Source organism: Danio rerio, chromosome 15 (genome assembly GCF_049306965.1).
Source record: "Danio rerio strain Tuebingen ecotype United States chromosome 15, GRCz12tu, whole genome shotgun sequence".
NCBI lineage: Eukaryota > Metazoa > Chordata > Actinopteri > Cypriniformes > Danionidae > Danio > Danio rerio.
This window is the reverse complement of record NC_133190.1, coordinates 32,198,421-32,218,713: the sequence shown is the minus strand read 5'-3', so window position 1 is coordinate 32,218,713 and position 20,293 is coordinate 32,198,421. Positions and strand designations below refer to the sequence as shown.

Here is a 20,293-nt window from a genome sequence, read left to right as displayed (position 1 = left end):
CATTTGTTTCAAAAGTTCAAACATTTCTGCCCAGCATTTCTTCATGACAAACATACAGATCACATTTTATGTATTGGGCTCCATGACAAAATATATATATATATATATATATTTGTGTGTATATTTATATATATATATGCTTAAGACTTTGAATTTCCCCATGTCCAATAACACATAGGAACCTTCTCATGCATCTGCATGCAACAGGCAGCAGTGTACTCTTAAATATCTGACATAACACAAGATTTTGCAGAACAGATTATCGTAGTTTAATCAGGAGACACATGCAAAAGGACAAAAATCATCCTCTAAAGTACATATTCACATGGCATTTACTTTGAAGTCTCTTTAAGAAATTTCAAAACTAAAATGCTTTTCATTCATACAAAATAGCTGTCTTTCATAAAGATAATGCTATGTACATAAATAGAGTTTATAACGAGTCTTTAAGATTGATGAAAAACAACATATGTCAAACATAAGACTGTAAAACCTCACATGAGCTAATGTATTTTGGTGGGAATGGCCTTAATACCACAAACACTCCCTTTATTAGATCAATGTGTCCATTACCATGACAGACAGCTGAGATTGGGCTGATTTGTCTCAAGTTGATGCAGCAATCTCTTGCATAATAGAACAAACATCTTATGACATGCTAATACCAAGACCGGTTCATAAAATACACAAATACAAAACATATGAGCAAAAAAGCAGTCATTTGTAGAACTCTTGTGATTTTCATTCATCATCTTCTGAAGTATTGTAAAAACCCATTGCCTTCTTGACATAGTATATGCGAAAAACGCAGAGGAAAGAATAAAGCACATCACAACATTGTTTTTTTGATGGAAGAGAGAAATTAAAGAGGACATTGATAACGGAAATTATACACACTTCACATACCATTTAGATATCAAGATACCATGTTTTAATACTGATGGACTCATATTCAATATTATCCAAACATGATAATGAACATACAGCCCTAGCAATGCTGTTGGTTTCTTTAAACAATACAGAACCAATGTGAGATGTCTATCTTTTTCAAAATTTAATTCATTTGAACGTATAAATACTATGACATTTAGAGCCTTCCTGGCATTGACAAAAGTAACAACAGTTATTTCTTCATTTCAGTATGGTGAATTGAGGAATATTCACTAACAACTGCTGAGGCACAATCTGTTTATACAGATTATCATGTGCATTGGTGCATCATAACTTACTGCCTCAGGCCAACTCTACCATTGTGTGGAAAACGGAGTGGGAACTGATATTGTTACAAATACATGAGGGCAAATCTTTCACACATCTTTTGTATTGTAGAAAACTTTATTTCCTTTGCCACTTAAAAAGTAAGAAAGAAATCAGCCAAAGTTGTGATTGTAAATATTCAAAATGAACTTTGGTTTCATGGTCTTCTTGTGAACTGAATGACATGTAATTCAAGTGAAAAATGTGAGATGCCTCGATAGAAAGTACTGTAGCAATCAGATAAGTAGAAGAGAGTAAAAAGTTGCACATTTCTAGTTCAAGCACAGAAGCTGGTTCACAGTCTCAAAACTAGTATTTCTTCTATGACCCGTTTAGCCGTGGTGAGTCACAACTAAGTGTTCCATTGTAATTCTGTGAATTTTGTTTCAAAGTTCAAAGGCCTCAGTATCACCTGATGACTCATTTTTGACCTTTGTCTGCATTTGTCCCAAGCCTACCTCTAGTCCCTCCCCCTCTTTAACCAGTTGTGCATTGCTCCTTTGGAGCATGTAGTACAAAATAGGGTTTGTCTTGGTAAACCGAGGTGAGTCGAGCCCATATTTTTGTGTTTGATCATCTCCATTAAGCATCCTTGTAGGGACCTTCAAATCCTTCATGGTGCTGTAATCGATTTTTGACTTTGCGGGTTCTTGCTGTGTAACTTGGGGTGATTCTGGTCTGTGACCGCTTGTTTTTTTAGAAGAAGCACTGCTGGGGCTCAGACTTCTGTGAAGGTTTTGATGCTCACCTCCATTGCATGGTTGCTTGATTGTATTTCCATTCAACACAGTATGTGAAGGCGAACTGAATGTACTCCTTGGTTGAGACAATTCCTTCAAGCAGTTGTCTGAAAGAAGCAGCTGCTTTAAAACATTGAAACTTCGGTTTTCGTTAGACTCATACGGTGGAAACCTAGCTGGTGGACTGTCTGCCTCAGGGGGGCTAGATGGGTCTCTGGCTTCTCTAGTCTCTAGACCTTCAGTGGCAAAATAACTACCATTGTCTTCTTTTATGCTGCAAGAATGTTCCAATTTGCTGGTCGGCTGAATTAAAGAGTTTTGATGTTCTTGTTCTATCGAAAACTTTCGCTTCTTTGGGATTGTTGGTCCCTGGGTTTCAGCTGAATCTTCTTTGACACAACTCTTATTTAGGTCCTCTAACTTGTTTCGCTGTAGTGCCTTGGGTCGTTTTTTAAGGAGATGACAGAGAAGGCCATCTCTGGTGGAAGCCTCTGGGGAAAGTGGTTCTTGTTTGATGTTTTCTTGAAAAAGATAACTGGCGCTGGAGCTTCTTTGCTCCAAAACTGAATTCTGGCATTGCTGTGACATTTTGTTGTAGTCATTAGTTTGACCCTCTTCAGTTGGCTCAGTTTTGATTGTAACATCCAACGGAGGACCATTTGCTTGGGTTGTTGTTTGATGCATTGGTTTTTCTCCAGAATTAGTCTTACTGTGTTCTCTTTTTCTTTTATTGCCTACCTTTTCCTTCTGAGGAGCATTGCCCAAAAGCAGCTGCAGAACTGTGCGTCTTTCAAGCAGATTCTCGATCTCCGAGACTTGCTGTGTTGCTTCGGGCACATTTGAAGGTTTTGCTGTAGCCTCTTCCCACAGTGGGGTATTTTTTTGAACTGGTGCAGTTAGTTTCTCAATTAAAGTTGGAGGATGGTTAACTTTCAGTTCTTGAGTCATGAGTTTAACAGGGGGTAAATGTGCCTTTGTTGGAGGTGAAATATCAGGGGTTTGTTTTCCACACTGAGCTAAATTCTGCAACAGCTTGCTAGCACTAAAGGCAGGTTCTTTCACTCTAACATCACTTGTAGGTTGTTTCACTTTACAAAGGTCCAAGGGGACACACTGAGAATGTGGAGACCCATAAAGTGTATATGGTGATGCACTGCAGTTTGAGTCTCTACTTTGGGATAATGTTGGCAAAAGTTTAGGACTTTTACAACTCAATCCACAGTGTCCACTAAGGTCACTTGGGTCCTTACACCTAGATGTACTGAAAACACTTTGGCTACTTGTAGATGCACTAGTGACCTTAGGGATTACAGCTCGCAGCAAATCTGGATTATCCAGACTTTTGTTTACTCTCTCGTTATTTTTGTGATCCAAGAGCAACTGTAATAGTGTGACCTTGTGATGAGGCTTCATCTCTGAACAGGAGTCCATCTCTCTGTGATCTGCTGATACTTTGAGAGGGGAACTCTCAGGCTTCCACATGTTAAATGAGGACTCTGGGAGTCTGTCTAGTACAGGTGAGGATGAAGTAGACACTGGTGTTTGTACATTTGTTCTGCCCTTCAGAGAAAGGTCAATAGGAGAGCAACTAGAGTAACTGCTCTCAGCATCACTGCTGTCTTTTGTGAGACTGCTGTCAGGGTTTGAGTGTTCACTGTCTGAAAAAAGTGGAGAGGCCAGAGGGCCAAAGGTAATGAAGTCATCTTTCAAGTGACCCTGTCCATTAATTCGCTGTGAGGTGTTGTGACTGTTAAGAAGCTGAAGAAGAAGACTGCTACAATTCTGTGATGGTCTGCCTTGTTTTTCGAAAGGTCGACGCTCTCTGAAGCGATGTCCTGTCCTCATTGAACTTTCTGTCCTTCTTTGCCCTGAAATTTGGCTGGGACTCTTTCTACTGGAGCTTGTTGACATTTGTGAAGATATTCCATTCTTGGTTTGTAAGAGGCTTAGTCCATGAGTTTGGCTAGAAGTTGTAGGTTGTTTATCTGGTGTCTGTTGTGTGGCCATGGCAGATAGTCTTTCACTGGCTGATCGTCCAGAAAGTTTGGCTTTCAGGGCATGCTCTCGAGAATACTGTTGCAGGTGGGCCTCACTGGAAAGCAGAAGGGCCAGTTGACTGCAGGCAACACTTGGTTTGGGAGATGGAGCAGGGCTTGATCTGATGTTTACCAAGCTTGCCACTGCTTTTAGGCGCTCAGTACAAGATAGAGACTCAGGAGATGGGGAAGGAGTGCTACTTTGCAGTGCCTTAGGAGATTGTGAAAAACTTTCATGGCTAGACCGTCTCTGTTGATAAGGCACACTGTTGCTGTGATTCTGAAGTTTGCTCTTGCTCACTAACTCTTGGAGGTGACTCGAGGCAGGTCTGTGGCAAGGCACATCTGCCTTTTCCTCTTGTGCAGGTTTGCTTATCTGGCAGGAGGTGTCTGGTGGCCTCAAGCCTTGAATAATCTGCTGTGGCAGGCTCACATTTTGAAGTCGAGAACTAAAAGACTGTAGCAAACTGGCTAGAAGTGTGCTCTCTCCTTTATCCTGTGAAGAGCCATTTTGGCCACTATGGTGGTCTTCATGTTGCCCGTTGAGTGCAACAGAGGGAACTGATCTTCGTTGAGTCTCACTTTCTGTCCAGGCCTCGGAGTTAAGAAGGCGTGCCTTTCTGAAATGCTGTGAGGCTCCACAGTGGGAATATGTCCGGTTCTGCTCCTGTCTAATGCCATGATTAGGCTGTGCATGCCCTGTTCCATCCTTATTTCTCTGCTCTTGGCTTCCACTCTGTGTTGCTGCCGCACCCTGTCCTCCTGCTACCTGATGCATGAGTAAGCCTTCCAGATATGTTAATACAGCAGAATCCTGGTGTGTTTCAGGGCCAGGCTCTTCCCCATGAGTCATGTTCAATACTAGAGTCCCTTGTATGGTTATCTACCACAATAGAGGGAAAAATTGTTCTTATACTTTCTGCCAAGAGACGTTAAAGTTTTTAGCTTCCAAACTCTGTTTTTTACGTAAAAGAAAGGCCTAATGCAGCTTCACAAGCCATTCCCCCAAACAGGAGGGAAGAGCTAAGCATGACTTTTTGTATTTTATATCCATGTTTGCCTTTGTTAAGATAAGTACAGGATCATAATGTTGTCAGTCTTGCAGAACTCCATGGCAACTCATCTGTACTTTAATGTTCTGGGTGCAATCACTTCCCACATCCAGTAATTCTGTCCACAGTGTCAGCTGGTGACAGCCCTGCACAAAAGAGTGAAACATAGATTAAAAAATATTAGTTAACATCATTTAATACCTCATATGTTCATCAGTTTTAGATGCAAAATACACTGTAAACATTTACACCTTCATGGCTTGACTTTTGTCTAAACAGAAGACATTTTTATGATGAAAAATTGTAATTATGTATAAAGAAGAATGTCATCTTCATATGTCAGGTTATGACCAAATATTTAACCTCAATCACATACTGAAATAGATTTATTTAGACTAATTCTGTTCCATAACAGCAATAGGAACGGATGTTTCTTTGAGTTTTCTCTCTTCTCCAGACTCTTAAGCAGCAGGAATTAGCCAGCAGAATCTCATTAAAAACTGAATACACAAGGCTTTAGGACTACGTGATTGATTGATTTGACAAATATAAGGTAAAAATAACAAAAGCACACCGTCCAAAAGAGGATTAAATATTTTGACAGTATTCTTGCCAAGACAGACTTACGGAACTGCCAGTTGAAAACTCAGTTCATTGTATGACAACCTCAGACAGCTAGCAAGTACTTCCATATAATCTACAATGACTGGCAGGTTCAGAACAGACTGATGGCAAACAAGGCAAACAACTTGTCTAAATTAGATAAACCTGGAGTTTTGGGGTACAAAAACATCACTGATGACTTTAGATATACAGTAAACATTTGCTCAATCTACATTTTTAGGCTGTTATGATAGACATAGGTTATTCACTTATAGGTTTAAAGAAAGAGATACACTTTCTTATGATCAGACATCTGGGAAATATATCACTCTCTCAACCTCTCTGCTGTTGTTGTCAGTGCCTGAAGAATGAATACACACATGATAGAGTTGAGTCCTTCATTTCCATGTTACCACAGCTGCTCTCACTACATTCTCTTAAAATATACCACTTCTGATCATAGAGTGCCACTGGCTTTGTAAAATGACACATTTATTGTGTAGATGCTCAAGCCAACTAAACACTATACTCAACACACAACTCGCTGAAGTACAGTCAAAGTCACATGAGAGGCTCATGGTACAGCTGTACCAAAGTCACAATAGCATCCGCACTTCTTCAGAAAAGGAAAACAATTTTAGATGAAATTGTAAGTCCTTAATCATGGAATACACACAAGGCTGACCTCGTCAGTTCTCTACGGCCAAAGTGAAGGTCAATGGCTGTGGATGATTTGTTCTGCTGATAATTGGCACCTCTGGTTGTTCTTCTATGCTTGGGCTGACAAGGGGTGGATGGTACGAGATGACCTGATCAAGATATCAGGCACAAGGTTGTCAGAGTGACAGGACTAGGAAATTCGTATGCCACTATGCAATCTACACACCTTGGATCTGGATATAATTTGTTACTTTGCAAAATAAAAGAGCTACCACTATAACATTACCTGTTAGTGTAAATGAGTTCAAATCAGACTGTGAAATTTAGGTTTAGTCTGCTCTTGACCAAGCCTTATATATATTCAGGGTTATGTCGTCACAATATTCTCACCATCAGTGCAGGATGAAGACATTCCTGAATGAGTTACCTGAAAAATAAAACTCCCTGTAAAATGAGTGGCCTTATGTAATTGGAGAGGATCTGATATCTGGACTGGATCCCTAATTTCTCAACTGCAAGGTTGGAAGATTAATTGTCCCCCCAAAAAATACCAGATCATAAATTACATCCACAGTCCAGAAACTGTAATCCATTTAGTCTATTTAAAATGCATGATGAGGCAAAAGGAGCAAAACCTGCTGCATGCCCTGTTTGAAGTCAAGGTCACTCACTCCGCCGGGGCCGTTTGAGTTGATGCAACAGCTGGCGTCCATACAAAGCATTAGGTTCTAATAAAAAGCGACAAAGCTGCCCTTGCGATGTGCATTAGTACTTGCTGCCTATCTGATGTGTTCTAGAAATAAAAATGGAATTCTGGACATTGTTGTGCCACTGCAACTGCTAAGTTGTTGTTATCCCTCGGTTGCACACATAGGCACAAACGCCTGTGAAACTACAACAACACATTCCTAAGATAGTGTTGGGTGACTCAGTCAATCAGGGCCATGCACAATTTAAACTAGGTCACTGTGACCTACTTCCAAACATGCATTATGGGCATCACGCATTGACATTTCCCAGCTGGGGCACACCCCCTTCAGTTAGCGCTTTGCCAAGTGCAATCTCTGACTCCTAGTAAAAGCATGAGTCTGACCTACATTATCATGACCCCAAGATGAGCTACCCTTTCACATGGGCAAGCACGGGGCAATACCAGCATGTTTTATCCAAGCAGAAATAAATACAGGGGCCCTGTGCGTCTAACATCACAAGACTCCCAACATAATTCCAGAGTTCTGCCACAAGTAATAGTCTTGACCTTACACTTGTAGATTTATGATGGCAGCATAATGTTAACAGGAGCGCTTAGAGAAGACCAAGCTGGTTCATCTTCTACTACAGAATAACATGCATCTTTGTCAGTCGAAAAAACAAATGGAACACTAAACTGAAACTGAGTGCACTAAAGCTTTTTCAAGGAAAAATGTAATTACTACCCACAACCAGGAAATGAGAACAAACAAAATATTTGTACTCTTAATTGACTGCGGTAAATGGCCCAGTTTCCGGGGTTGGAAATTGCTTGGGGAGTAAAAGCATGGGAATCTCTTCATGGTCAAAAACAGATCATGCCAATACTGAAAAAAACAAACACTTAAAAGTACTTGAGTGGACGTTTCTGGCTTTGTTAACGTCGACCAAACCTTTAGAAAACAAGTGCTGTGACCTTCTTCAGGCTCCACACAGGAAAAAATAATATGCATCGGAACGCTTTGTGAAAAGAGGGCAGATATAAACTTTAGAGAAAGCCCATGGCTCTTTAGAAGTCACCCTTTGCCCTGCACAACTCAAGAGATCATGTTTATCAGGATCATAGTTTATGCCAGTCATTATGTAAACAGCTCTGACCAAGTATAGCACATCAACTGCCAGTACTGCAAAGTGCAATGATACTTACAAAACTAAATACATGAAGTGCATTTGACAAAAACAGCAGTCACACTATGAGGTCTAAAGTTCAGTATATCAGCTTTCTGAAAGTCCACACTGAACGGGAACTAATCTGTATTTTTTATAATAAAATAAACAGACACTGCACCGTTGCCTTAAGGTTCAAATGAAGGGTCAGCATGTGCGTCATGACCCTTACATCATCTGCACAACTCTTCAAAGATAACCAAGCAATGTCCTCATCCAAAACAGACAGCTTCCACTTTTTTCCAGGATGTAATCTCATCACAAGTTGGCAATACGTGGTATGTGTCACGCAGATCAGGCCTAGGCCAGTGGTTTACAGCCTCCAAATATTTAAAGGCCCTATGACTTTTGGTTTATGGTGTGTTTCAAATGCCTCGAATAAGGTCGGCTCCTGATATTTTCATGTTTTACACTTTAAGCTAAAATGCATCAGTAATACACCACTCATGATGTGTTATGCTTGGAAAAGGTGGTTGCAAACATGTTACAGGTAATAGGTAAAAAGTAAGACTGTGCAATAAGAACAAAACACATTTTCTTAGTAGTCTCCTTGTGTTTATGCTTACATTCTTGCAAACCAAGTCATCATAAGCTCAGTAGTGATGAGAATAAAGTTGTGTAACTGGAGTAGTCCAATATTAGCTCAGCTTCCACATGTTCCCTTTGGTGAAGATGATACATAATCTTGATATGTGTAAGAATCAAAGTTATTTGTCCAATAACTGCCTATTGCCACTTGGCGAAGACACATTGGGTGATTCAAACTTTTGGAATGGCCAATAAAAACACAAAATATCTGCAGATTGCTATGACCCAGTTTACACATGGTAATAAGATATGGACAAATGGACATCACCAATTACAGGTGTAAACAGTCAAAAACGTGTTCAATCAGCCACAAAACAGCACCTACTGACCAAAAAAGTAAACATTACTGAATGTAATATGAGGGAGTTCACCAAAGCAAAGGATTTGTACCTCCCTCTGTTGCATGAAAACATGTAATACAATTAAAATTGTAGTTACAATAAACATCTTTTTTATTCCCTTGCATATTCTCATCCCTTGAGTTTCTTCGTGTAACAATACTGTACAGAATCACACTGACTGCTACTACAAAAGTGATGTAGAGCATGACATAGTAAGTGGGAAGGGTCTCAACAAAATCTCAACACAGTGGTTACAAAAGACACATTAATGCCAGGAGGTAGAAGTGCCTATAAAGTTACAGATATAAAAAAAAGTTGTCATATTGTTAAACACAAATGCTTTGTGTGCAACTTTTAAAATTACGCAAGCAAAAAAGTTTTCCACCAAAAACCTAAAATCTCTGAAACAGTAATCTATAAACTCCTCAAGATAACAAAACAAAGCAATCTGACTCATCCACAACTTTAGAAAACTCTTAGGAGAGATATTTCAGCCATGTCCTCACTCATATACAATATATACGATCTTACCTTCTTACGGAGCTGTGACACCAAGAACAGGTACAGTGTAGTAATCAATTTGCTCTGCAGGCTGTAAGGCTCTGTCTGAATACTAATACACCTCAACAACATCCTGCCCCTCTCGTCTCCCTTCATCCGTCTCTCTCTTCTTCTTTCTTTCTTTCTTTCTTTGGGGTTGACACCCTTCAGTGCCCTCGCCCTGACCAGTGAAGAGGGGGGGGGGGGGGGGGGCAGCGGCGTGTCCTCTAGGCTGATAACCCAGGCCACTAATCAAGTGTGCGAGCACCCGGGTGGGGATTAGACGCTCACTCTGAGCAACTCAACACTGAAAGCAGCTAAGTGCGTGCACAACAAGGTCGCCATTAAACCTGTAGTAACCCCGTAGCTCCATGACTCTCTTTCTCGCCCACACACACTAATGTGAGCTGCAAGCACACTACTCAGACTGACGCACACACAAAGGTAGTCTCTCTTTATACACCCTAACGTACACTCAGAGCACCACACGCCCACAGACGGCCCACTCTTTGCCGAATAGGGATAATTCATCATATTTTACAACTGACGGCTTTCTACCTCAGCTGAGTGATATTGCATCCTGGCAGCGTGACAGGAACAAGGCACCGCCAGCTTTTCTGACAGCCTGCGTTTTGTGTCTTAGAAGATTCTCCGCTCTGTCACCACACTCTTGCTTTTATAGTGTGGGTGGGTGAAGTGGAGCAGAGACTGGTCGTGGCTTCATCACTACTACAGTCGGCTAAGAAAGCTAAGCCAGGCAGAAATGCTTCAGCAGACAAGACCTTTACGGCCTGATCTTGCCTTGCAGCAGTTGGTGATAGAATCAGTGCTTTTTTCCCACTTCTTTATTAACGGTGGAAAGTCTAACCGATGGCTTTTCAATACTTGCAGCAAATGATCTGGAGAGAAAAGGGCTCATTTGGATCATTAGTCTGCTGCACATATGCTGTGGAATTTTGAAGGTTCTGGCATTAAGAAAAATACAGTCATTAGCCTAGTGCCTTTAAATACCAGCTGGTGTTTTTGGTATTTAAATACACCAGCAACTTAATTTTGGCAAAATAAACAGCAAACCTTAGGAGTTTTGCTATGCTAAATAAAAGCCAGCCAAGTAAAGTAATAACTCAATAGCAAAATGAAGCCTGTTGCATCAGCAATGTGGACTGGAAAAAGAAGTCTTAGGGGCTGATCACACCAAATACGTTTTTTGCGTTAAGAGGCGCCTTTTTGGAATGATCACTTGACTTGACTTGAGCATTTTGCTTAAGTGCCTTGTGCACCTCGCATTTTCACTGCCTGCTGCGCCTCGTGCCCGTGCAACCTCACCAGTCCTACACCAGCCAACCTGCTCCGAGCTGGAATCGAATTGGCGACTTTCCGCATGGAAGTCGTTTGCCTAAGGAGGCTAAAGACCATGACCTCTGGTGTCTGTAGCTAGAGCACCACCTTTAGAGGTCTACCAAGTAGGTTAAAGACCATGGCCTGTGGTGTCTGTCGCTAGAGCACCACCTTTAGATGTCAGAGGTGTGAGGTTTATCTGCACAACACTTCACTAGCTGGCCTCCGTTACACTCACCCCCCTAAACCTCACTCCCATTCTAGTCACGGCACCAATGTAACTCCACCAGTCCTACACCACCCAACCTGCTCCGAGCTGGGATCAAACCGGCGACTTTCCACATGGGGATCGGTTGCTCTAAAAAGGAGTTTAAAGACCATGGCCTCTGGCATCTGTCGCTAGAGCACCACCTTTAGAGAGAGCACTTTACTAGCTGAGTCTGTTAAACCCCCAGATGAAAAAAGTAAACTGCCTCGATGGCCGATAGACAACACTATGCTGAGTCGGTATCGCTGATCCTCTGCCCTGCCCCGTCACAAACCCGCACGCGAAAAATACACACTTAGGCCTTATTTATACTAATACGTCTTAGTTTTAAAATGGCATTTTAGAACGAAAATGATCCACATCCACACTGTGTTTTACCTAGCATTTCTGAACAGCCCTCCGTCCAATTAACACGCACATCACATGACCACACACACACACACACAAACACAGCCACACACACTGTCTCCAGAGAGCAGTGCATGTCGGACAGTTTATCAAGCATGTACCAATGGATCGCATCTTACTATAGTTGTTAAACGTGATATTTAATTAATCTTGACGCTATTTAATGACTCTTTGGTCTTTTGAATCTATCAAGAAACATGTCACAGTGTCAGTACACTGCTTCAATCTTTCACTTTCAGTACTTAGTCATTTTAGTGAAAACCTTAGATACTGTTAGTGGGGCACCTTTTTTTACCGACAAAGTTTGTGGACACCATTATAACGACACAGATCAATCTGCCTATTTAATGCTAGAGTCCGGTGGAAAAAGTGATTGACAGGTGGTAATTTGTGTGTAATTTTATTTACTTATAATTTGTTTATGAGTAAAAGACTGTGCGGTTCAGGTAGTTTAAACGGCAGGCTACAAATAATTATTTCTTTATGAATTAATGAATTATTCATAAATAATTAATTCACCTCCGCTTATGACGACCATCCCATCGTCCAATGCCATGTTTTACATTAGACATCGTACAGTGTCAAATTGGTCGACATCGCCTAACCCTTATAACCTGAATATACCCTTATAACATGAATGTGATGCAGGAGTGAATTCGCAAACAATTAAAACAATTCTTGTGAGCCTAAAAATCATGATTTTAACAACCTTTCGAAGCACAAAGCACATGTATATGCAAGTATTAGAAGTCACACTGCCTCTCTTTCAGATATTCGATCAGTTTAAGAGCACAGGATTAAGCCACGAGCAAGTGTGCATGCATGCCAGTGCTGTTGAGGATGTAGTGCAACCAGTCTACCCTTGACACATTGACATCAAGCTACTGTCATGTGACACTCTGTCATTGGCCACCTGGCAGATCCTCCACCTTCTCACGACCTCATCCTCCAGTGACCCGAGGCTCTGAGCCCGTCCCGTCCCGTCAGGCCCCTCCCTCTGCTCCCCCTGCTGCGCGAAGGTCGAACGGGTCATTGTGTCCTCATCTGTAATCCGCTGCCATTCGTCAGCAGTGGAGGCCGGAGGAGGCAGCTTCGCTACGAGGGGAGAATGCCCAATTAGGCAGCTGTCACACAAAGCAGAGGCTGCAGAAAGAGAGTGAGAGAGGAGAGGGGGAGGCCGGGGGAAAAATCATCCCCTCCTGTTTGTGGAGAGGACAAGCAGCTGCGGGTGCCAATTACAGTGATATGTTAACCATTTCCACCCTAGAGCCGAGGCAGAGGGGAACAGGACTCTCAAACCCTTTCTTTGTCTCCCGGTGGAATTCTTCTCATGAGGTCTGTGTTTACAACCGCCATCGCATTCGGATTAGGAACTTATTAACACCTAGTACAAAACGGTTAATACATCCCTGTATTTTAAAACACATTTGTGTGTGCAGCCCTCGTGGTTTATACAGCAATACATTTTTAATTTACAATACACAATACACAATAGTAGAGCCGTATCAGGGGTGCATTTCCCAAACAATTACATAACTGCTAGTCATGACTGATTCCCAAATTGTCAACACTGGCTAAAATTGTGTCAGAATCAGAATAATGTCTAATTATTGCTGCAAATAACAAAAACGACATCTATGAACTTCTTCGCAATAAAAGCTTTATTTCTTTTTTTTTTATTCAATTTTGTGTGATATTAAATTTTAAGAAGAAACTATGCTTCTAACCATAAGTCGAAGACTGTACTACTAACCACATATGTATACAAAGTTGTTTTGCGAATGTTCTTTTACCTTTTTTGAATGGCAATATATAATTGTACAACTGCAGGTAGTGTTGGGCAAGCTACTATCCTAAAATGTAGCTTAACTGCATTACATCCAAGCTATTTTTGCAATTTTCATTTTTAAATCGAAGCAACTTAAATCCAAAACAATCATATCTTGGTGATCAATAAAACTTTCCATAGTGGAATGAACCGCCAACTTATCCAGCACATGTTTTACGCAGCGGATGCCCTTCCAGCTGCAACGCACGTCTGGGAAATATCCATACACACTCATTCACACTCATACACTACAGACAATTTAGCCTACCCAATTCACCTGTACCGCAAGTCTTTGGATTGTGGGGGAAACTAGAGCACCCGGAGGAAACCCATGCGAACGCAGAAAGAACATGCAAACTCCACACAGAAACGGCAACTGACCCAGCCGAGGCTCGAACCAGCGACCTTCTTGCTGTGAGGCGACAGCATACCTACTGCCCCACTTCATTGCCATCAATGAAACATATGAGGCAAATAATATTGTACTAAACAGAAACAAATTATAGTATATTACAGCTAAAACAAAAATCCAGTAAAACCAGCTGTTACACATTTAAAATGCTATAGTAATTTATAGTAAAGGGAAATATTTTGGAATACATAATGTAGTATTATATATAGGTGGGCATTAATTCATTTTTTAAATCTAGATTAATCTCGAAAATAATCTAGATTATTCTAGACTAAACGGCTCATTTAAATTCAGCCGAAGGCATTCAGAATATGTGTGCTACCCAAAAATAAGTCTTTGAGAACGGGTTTCTCAAGCAAGGTGGCGCATTAGACCAGGGGCTCATCTCCTGTTTCCAAAATGCATCACTAACTGTTTGAAAAACTGTTCTACTGTGATAATTGGTGATGAAAATAAATGATGTTCAATAAGATGTATTTGTGTTTACTAACTGTTTCTTCAGTTAAACCTGAATTTAAAACGGTAGGCCTACATAAGCTCCAAACAGTGATTTTTGACCACCTTAATCTGACTAAAGTCATAACTGAACTAAACAGAAATGGAATTAAGACATGTGGAGTATGCAAATATTAGTGGCATTATTGAAGTAAACACCGCGATCAAACTATTACCAACTTGTAGGATTTTTTGACATTTTTTCAATAAGATCCACACACGCGGCTAGTAAAGGACTGCACACACACACACACACACACACACACACACACACACACACACACACACATCGCGAAATGCTAAATTTTTTTTTCTCTTTCCATATGGCGTGCGTTATTAAATTCGATAACACTCTCACTAGTCCTTACTCCTTATTTGCGTCTAATACCCCAGTTTGTCACGGGAGCATGAATGAAATGTTCGCGAGTTAAAGTCAGGCATCCTGCTGTTTTGATTCAGAAAGGCACTTTTTTGGCAGACAGCTCACCGGTCAGGTATTAGGTTAAAGTAATCCCAACCCAACTTTGAGAATAGATTAACGTCAATATTTTTTTATTGCACGTTAAGAGTCTTGCGTTAACGCCGATAACGGCCCACCACTAATTAATATATATATTTATATATAGTATATATTAATTTTTATTTTTTTTCATCGGCTAGACACCGGCCTTACAACTCCAAGAATGTCGGTGCCGTCACTTATTGATCTGTAATCGGTAAATGTAGCTTGTGTGGAGCACCTTATCGAAACACACACAAAAACTTTTCCAATTACCTCAGCAAATTCCCATGGTGGTGTTAGCCATTAATTGGGGGGGGGTTAAACTATGTACCGCAACTCTCAGACAGGTTATGCAGCCCCTAAAAAGATAACCCAAACTTAAACATAAAAAAGAGAGATAACACAGCCTTTATCAAGTCAAAGAGACCAAAGGGGACCATTTCCTTATCCTGCAACTCACTCAAAGACCTCAGGTTCCTCTTTTCTGTACTGTCACAATCTCCTCCTGTTTCACATGCCCCAGAAAGAGCCAGCAAGTACAGTTACCGAATGCTACAAGTTTAATCAGAGATGAATGAGCCGCTGGAAGGGAGAAGGAGCTGACTCGAGGCTGAATAATCGCTCCTTTTCTTAATTAAATGATTGAAGAAAAGCCAGCACATTAAAAGGAAGACAGTGCCTGGGTCCCCTGCCTTTTCCCAAGATGAGAGAGAAGTTATTAACACAGTAAAGTCTCTGCAGTCTTCAGAGCCAAAGGAGAAAAGGCCAGAGAGTTTTTCAAGGATGCGACCTGATAGTCAACTTGACAGAAGGTAGACGTGGTGACGCTTAAGATCAAACTTGAAACTGCACCCTTGATTCGAAGCTTTAAAATGAATTTTTTTTAAATCACAAATACCAACGCCATAGCTTCTCTGATCAAAGCAGTCCTGTTTAAACCCTTACAAGCATATGCTTCACTTAAAAGCATGTCGCTATAGTACGAGAGAGGAAGTTAATCCTTTACAGGCATTTGCATCATAAAAACACAAATCCCTGCCTGCTGTTTCATGAGATTTTTGTCATAATTCTGTAGATCCAGAGGGTGTCAAATGCATGTGCTGTAGAAGGATATTCTGCAAGTTGACACTGTGTTAGTGAAACTGGAAGTCAATGTGTTGACAAGTGACATAAGCAGGTTTCTTTCCTTTTTTGTGTCATGTTGGTGCCATAAATAATACACAAGCAACCATCCCAAACTCATTCCTGTTGGCTTTCCTTATGATATTCTACATGCAATAATATCAAACATTTATTCCTTTGAAAGGACTGCAAAATAGATTATATAAGCATGTTGTGCCTGTGAATGTCAGTATGCCTACCATTTTAAACCAAATGTTAATGATTTGATTAGACATTACTCAATGCTTTTTTCCCAAAATAAATTATTTTAGCAATAATAATTGATATAATAATAATATTTACAATAAAACAGAATATTACCATGCATTATTGGGTTAATTACACACACATATACATATGTACACTCAACGGCAACTTTATTAGGTACACGTGTCCAACTACTTGTTAACACAAATTTCTAATCAGCCAATCACAAGGCAGCAACTCAGTGCGTTTAAACTGAGCATCAAAGTGGGAAAGAAAGGTGATTTAAGTGACTACGTGTGGCATGGTTGTTGGTGCCAAACGGGCTGGTGTGAGTATTTCAGAAACTGCTAATCTACTGGGATTTTCATGCTCAACCATCTCTAGGGTTTACAGAGAATGGTCAAAAAAAAAAAAAAGAAAAAATATTCAGTGAGCGGCAATTATGTGGGCGCAAATGCCTTGCTGATGCCAGGGGTCAGAGGAGAATGGCCAGACTGGTTTGAGCTGATAGAAAGGCAACAGTAACTCCAATAACTGCTCGTTACAACCGAGGTATGCAGAAGAGCATCTCTGAATGCACAACACGTCCAACCTTGAGGCTGATGGGCTACAGCAGCAAAAGACCACACTGGGTGCCACTCCTGTCAGCTAAGAACAAGAAACTAAAACAACAATTTACACAGGCTCCTTAAAAATGGACAATAGAAGATTGAAAAAAAGTTGCCTGGTCTGATGAGTCACGATTTCCGCTGGGACATTCGGAGGGTAGGATCAGAGTTTGGTATCAACAACATGAAGCATGTATTAACAGTTAAGGCTGGTGACGGTGGTGTGATGATGGGGGATACTTTTTGGCACACTTTAGGCCCATTAGGAACCAATTGAGCATTGTGTCAACACCACAGCCTAGCTGAGTATTGTTGCTGACAATGTCCATCCTTTTAGGACCCCAAAGTACCAATCTTCAGATGGCTACTTACAGCAGGATGACGCATCATGTCATAAAGCGCAAATCCTCTCAGACTGGTTTCTTGAACGTGATAATGAGTTCACTGTACTCAAATGGCCTCCTCAGTCACCAGATATCAATCCAATAGAGCACCTGTGGGATGTGGTGGAACTGGATATTCCCATCAGGGATGTGCAGCCAACAAATCTGCATCAACTGCGTGATCCTATCATGTCAATATGGACCAAATTATTAGAGGAATGTTTGCAGTACCTTGTTGAATCTATGTCATGAAGGATTAAGGCACCTCTGAAAGCAAAGGGGGGTCCAACCCAGTACTTTGAAAGAGAAGGCCACCATAAAGTAAATTATAATGCCATTATTTCACAGTAGATGCAATTTTAAAGTAGCCAAATTTATGTAAACCATCGTTGTTTCATTTTTACCATCTGAAAACATCACTGCATTACGATACGACACTTCCATACAATGTTTGAAATCATCTCAAACGACAATAATTTTTCTAATCATCACGCTGACCTGACATCTAAAATGCACAGCTAGCAATAGGCGTCCACAGCACATGAGCCTCTGACTGTCCCGTCTGTGTTCCTGGCCTGCTCTCTGTACTACGGCCCACTCCCAAAAGAGCTGACGGCACACTTTCCATCGCTTTGACTTAAATAATAATAAGCACTTTTGAAGGACTTGAAAAAGACAAAAGTAATGAACGCAACTCGGGAGAGGCGATCGTTGTCCTGACACAGACGGATGGACATGGCAGAGAGGCCTGTCAGTCCTGGAGTTGCTAATTAACAGAAATGAAGTTGAATTAAAAACTTAATGGCGGGGTGATAACAGTGCACGACACAAAGCTAAACGAGTCAGCAAACCCCTGTCTCTTTAAAAGCAGCGCTTACAAAGTTGTTCTCTCTCCCTCTTCCCCCTTGTCCTATTTTCTGTTTTGTTATTTATTAATGAGCGTCAAACAGTGGCTGAAACACTTTCCAACGATAACATGTCCTTGGTCATGCCTGCTGCCAATCGATGTTCTGTAGTTTGAAGGATAGTTTTGGTTTGGAAGACTGGCTATTCATCCAACAACTGAGAAATCGATTGGAATTTATCATTTATTTCACAAATGTGCCATCAAAATGGGGTCAAATAAGAGAGCACAACTTTCTTATGAGAGTTTTAGCTTGCTAAAGTGTACCATGCATTGGCATGCTAATAGTCAAGAAGTAGGAATGATTTGAAAAAAATGTGAAGATGTAAAATTAACATTTAGCTTGCCTCATGAATATTAATAAGGTGACAGAGATTGCTCATATACTCCAACAGATTTTCTGAAAGGCAATTTAGTTGGTGTTAGCCAGGATATGATTAACATTTATCATCCACTGCCTGGTGCCAGAGGCTTTACAAAATATTTAAAATGTTTTAAAACTGTCATTATAGATATAAATTATTACTACTACTAGTAGTACTACTAATACTTTTACTACTACTACTACTATTACTAATACATTTTAATTCAGGGGTGTCCAAACTTAATAATGGAGGGTTGGTGTCCTGCATAGTTTAGCTCCCACTTCCTTCAACACACCTCCCTGGAAGTTTCTAGTATACATAGTAAGAGCTTGATTAGCTAGTTCAGCTGTGTTTTATTGGGGTTGGATTTAAAATATGCAGGACACCAGCCTTCCAGGACTGAGTTTGGACACCCCTGTTTTAACTGGTGCTTAAATGACTAAAAATAAAACTAAAAGTAAAAAATTGTCAAAAACAATAAACAAAATGTATATATAAAAAAGTAAAACCCAAAATAAACGATGTAAAAGGTTACTTTGATAAAGAAACATGGTTGAATAACAATTAAACTCATGAAAAATCACAATTTAAAGTTTAAGATTAGTTACAAAAGCAAATCCCTAAATGTAACCGTGAATAAGACATGAGAAGATTGTGTGAAACTAAATAAACTACAATCACAAAAAGTCAAAAGAACCAAGCTCACACTTTGAGATTACAGCCACGATTTTGTCATCAGAGACAAATGTAGGGTTCCTGAAATCTTAGCCTAAAATCTGTGATCTTTGATTGTTGGTTTGACATGTTCACAGACAGCCACTTAATGTCCGTTGCAATCAGATTTGTTCTTCGATGAAGTTCTTGTAGTGTCAGAAGATTTCAGACACTTTCCTGCAGTGTCAACAGCTGCGATAAGCGTCAATCTAAGAACCAATAGGAGCGCCAAATATGATCGATATGCCACAATTCTAATGACCACAGGAAAATGTCAAAACAGTTTTTTCTTCTTCTTGGTCTTATTATTAAGACACGCTGTGTGCAAAATTGCCATTGCTACAGATTGTTTACGTTTGCTGTGAGAAAAAATTTTAGAACGCGGGATAGTGAAAGCGTCACGGATGGATGACAACAAAATCCGGGGGAGTTTTCTTCCACATTTGGCGAGTCTTCATTGTCATTTACTCAGACATTATGACAGCTGAGATCTTACAGTGTGACATGGAAGCCATGTTCATGCAGTCTAACATGATGCAATCGTTTATTTTATTTTAAAAATAAAAGAAATTTGCACAGTGTGAGCCGGCCTTTAGTCACAAATTTCTACAAGATATTTGGAAATGCTAAACAAGACTAATAATACAAAGCCACAATGTTTCTAGTCACTTATAAAAATATGCCATTTCATATCACACGACACTGTATCTGCTTCTTATAACACAATAGAGGGGAACGTAGGCGTACACCATCTCAATATCCTGAGTGCTCAGTCCTGATCACATAAAAGAACTATAAAGGCTTGAAACGGCTCAGAATTTAAAGGTGCATTAATTTTCGGAGCCGAGTTTGAGATAACTCATACTTAAGTCAAATAAAACCCCCTGACGTGACAAACGGTTCTACCGAGAGGCAGCCAGAGAACAGCATGTCTCGAGTTGTCGGCAAATGGGAGAGATGAGTAAA

At 40.4% G+C, this 20,293-nt stretch overlaps 1 protein-coding gene across 4 annotated transcripts in view; it reads right to left on the bottom strand.

The window, feature by feature from the left end:
• Window positions 1–245: 245 nt before the first annotated feature.
• nrip1a (nuclear receptor interacting protein 1a) overlaps window positions 246–20,293 on the bottom strand; it is a 51,571-nt gene continuing 31,523 nt past the window's right edge. For 3 of the 4 annotated variants that reach the window (XM_068213756.2, XM_005157749.6, XM_005157748.6), the window contains one exon: window positions 246–5,231. In XM_068213756.2, the coding sequence (XP_068069857.1) occupies window positions 1,644–4,886 (3,243 nt within the window). In that variant the 5' untranslated portion in view covers window positions 4,887–5,231 and the 3' untranslated portion in view covers window positions 246–1,643. Of the gene's footprint in view, window positions 5,232–9,725; window positions 10,167–20,293 lie in introns of those variants that run through there. The other variant, XM_009291760.5, reaches the window with a different exon arrangement.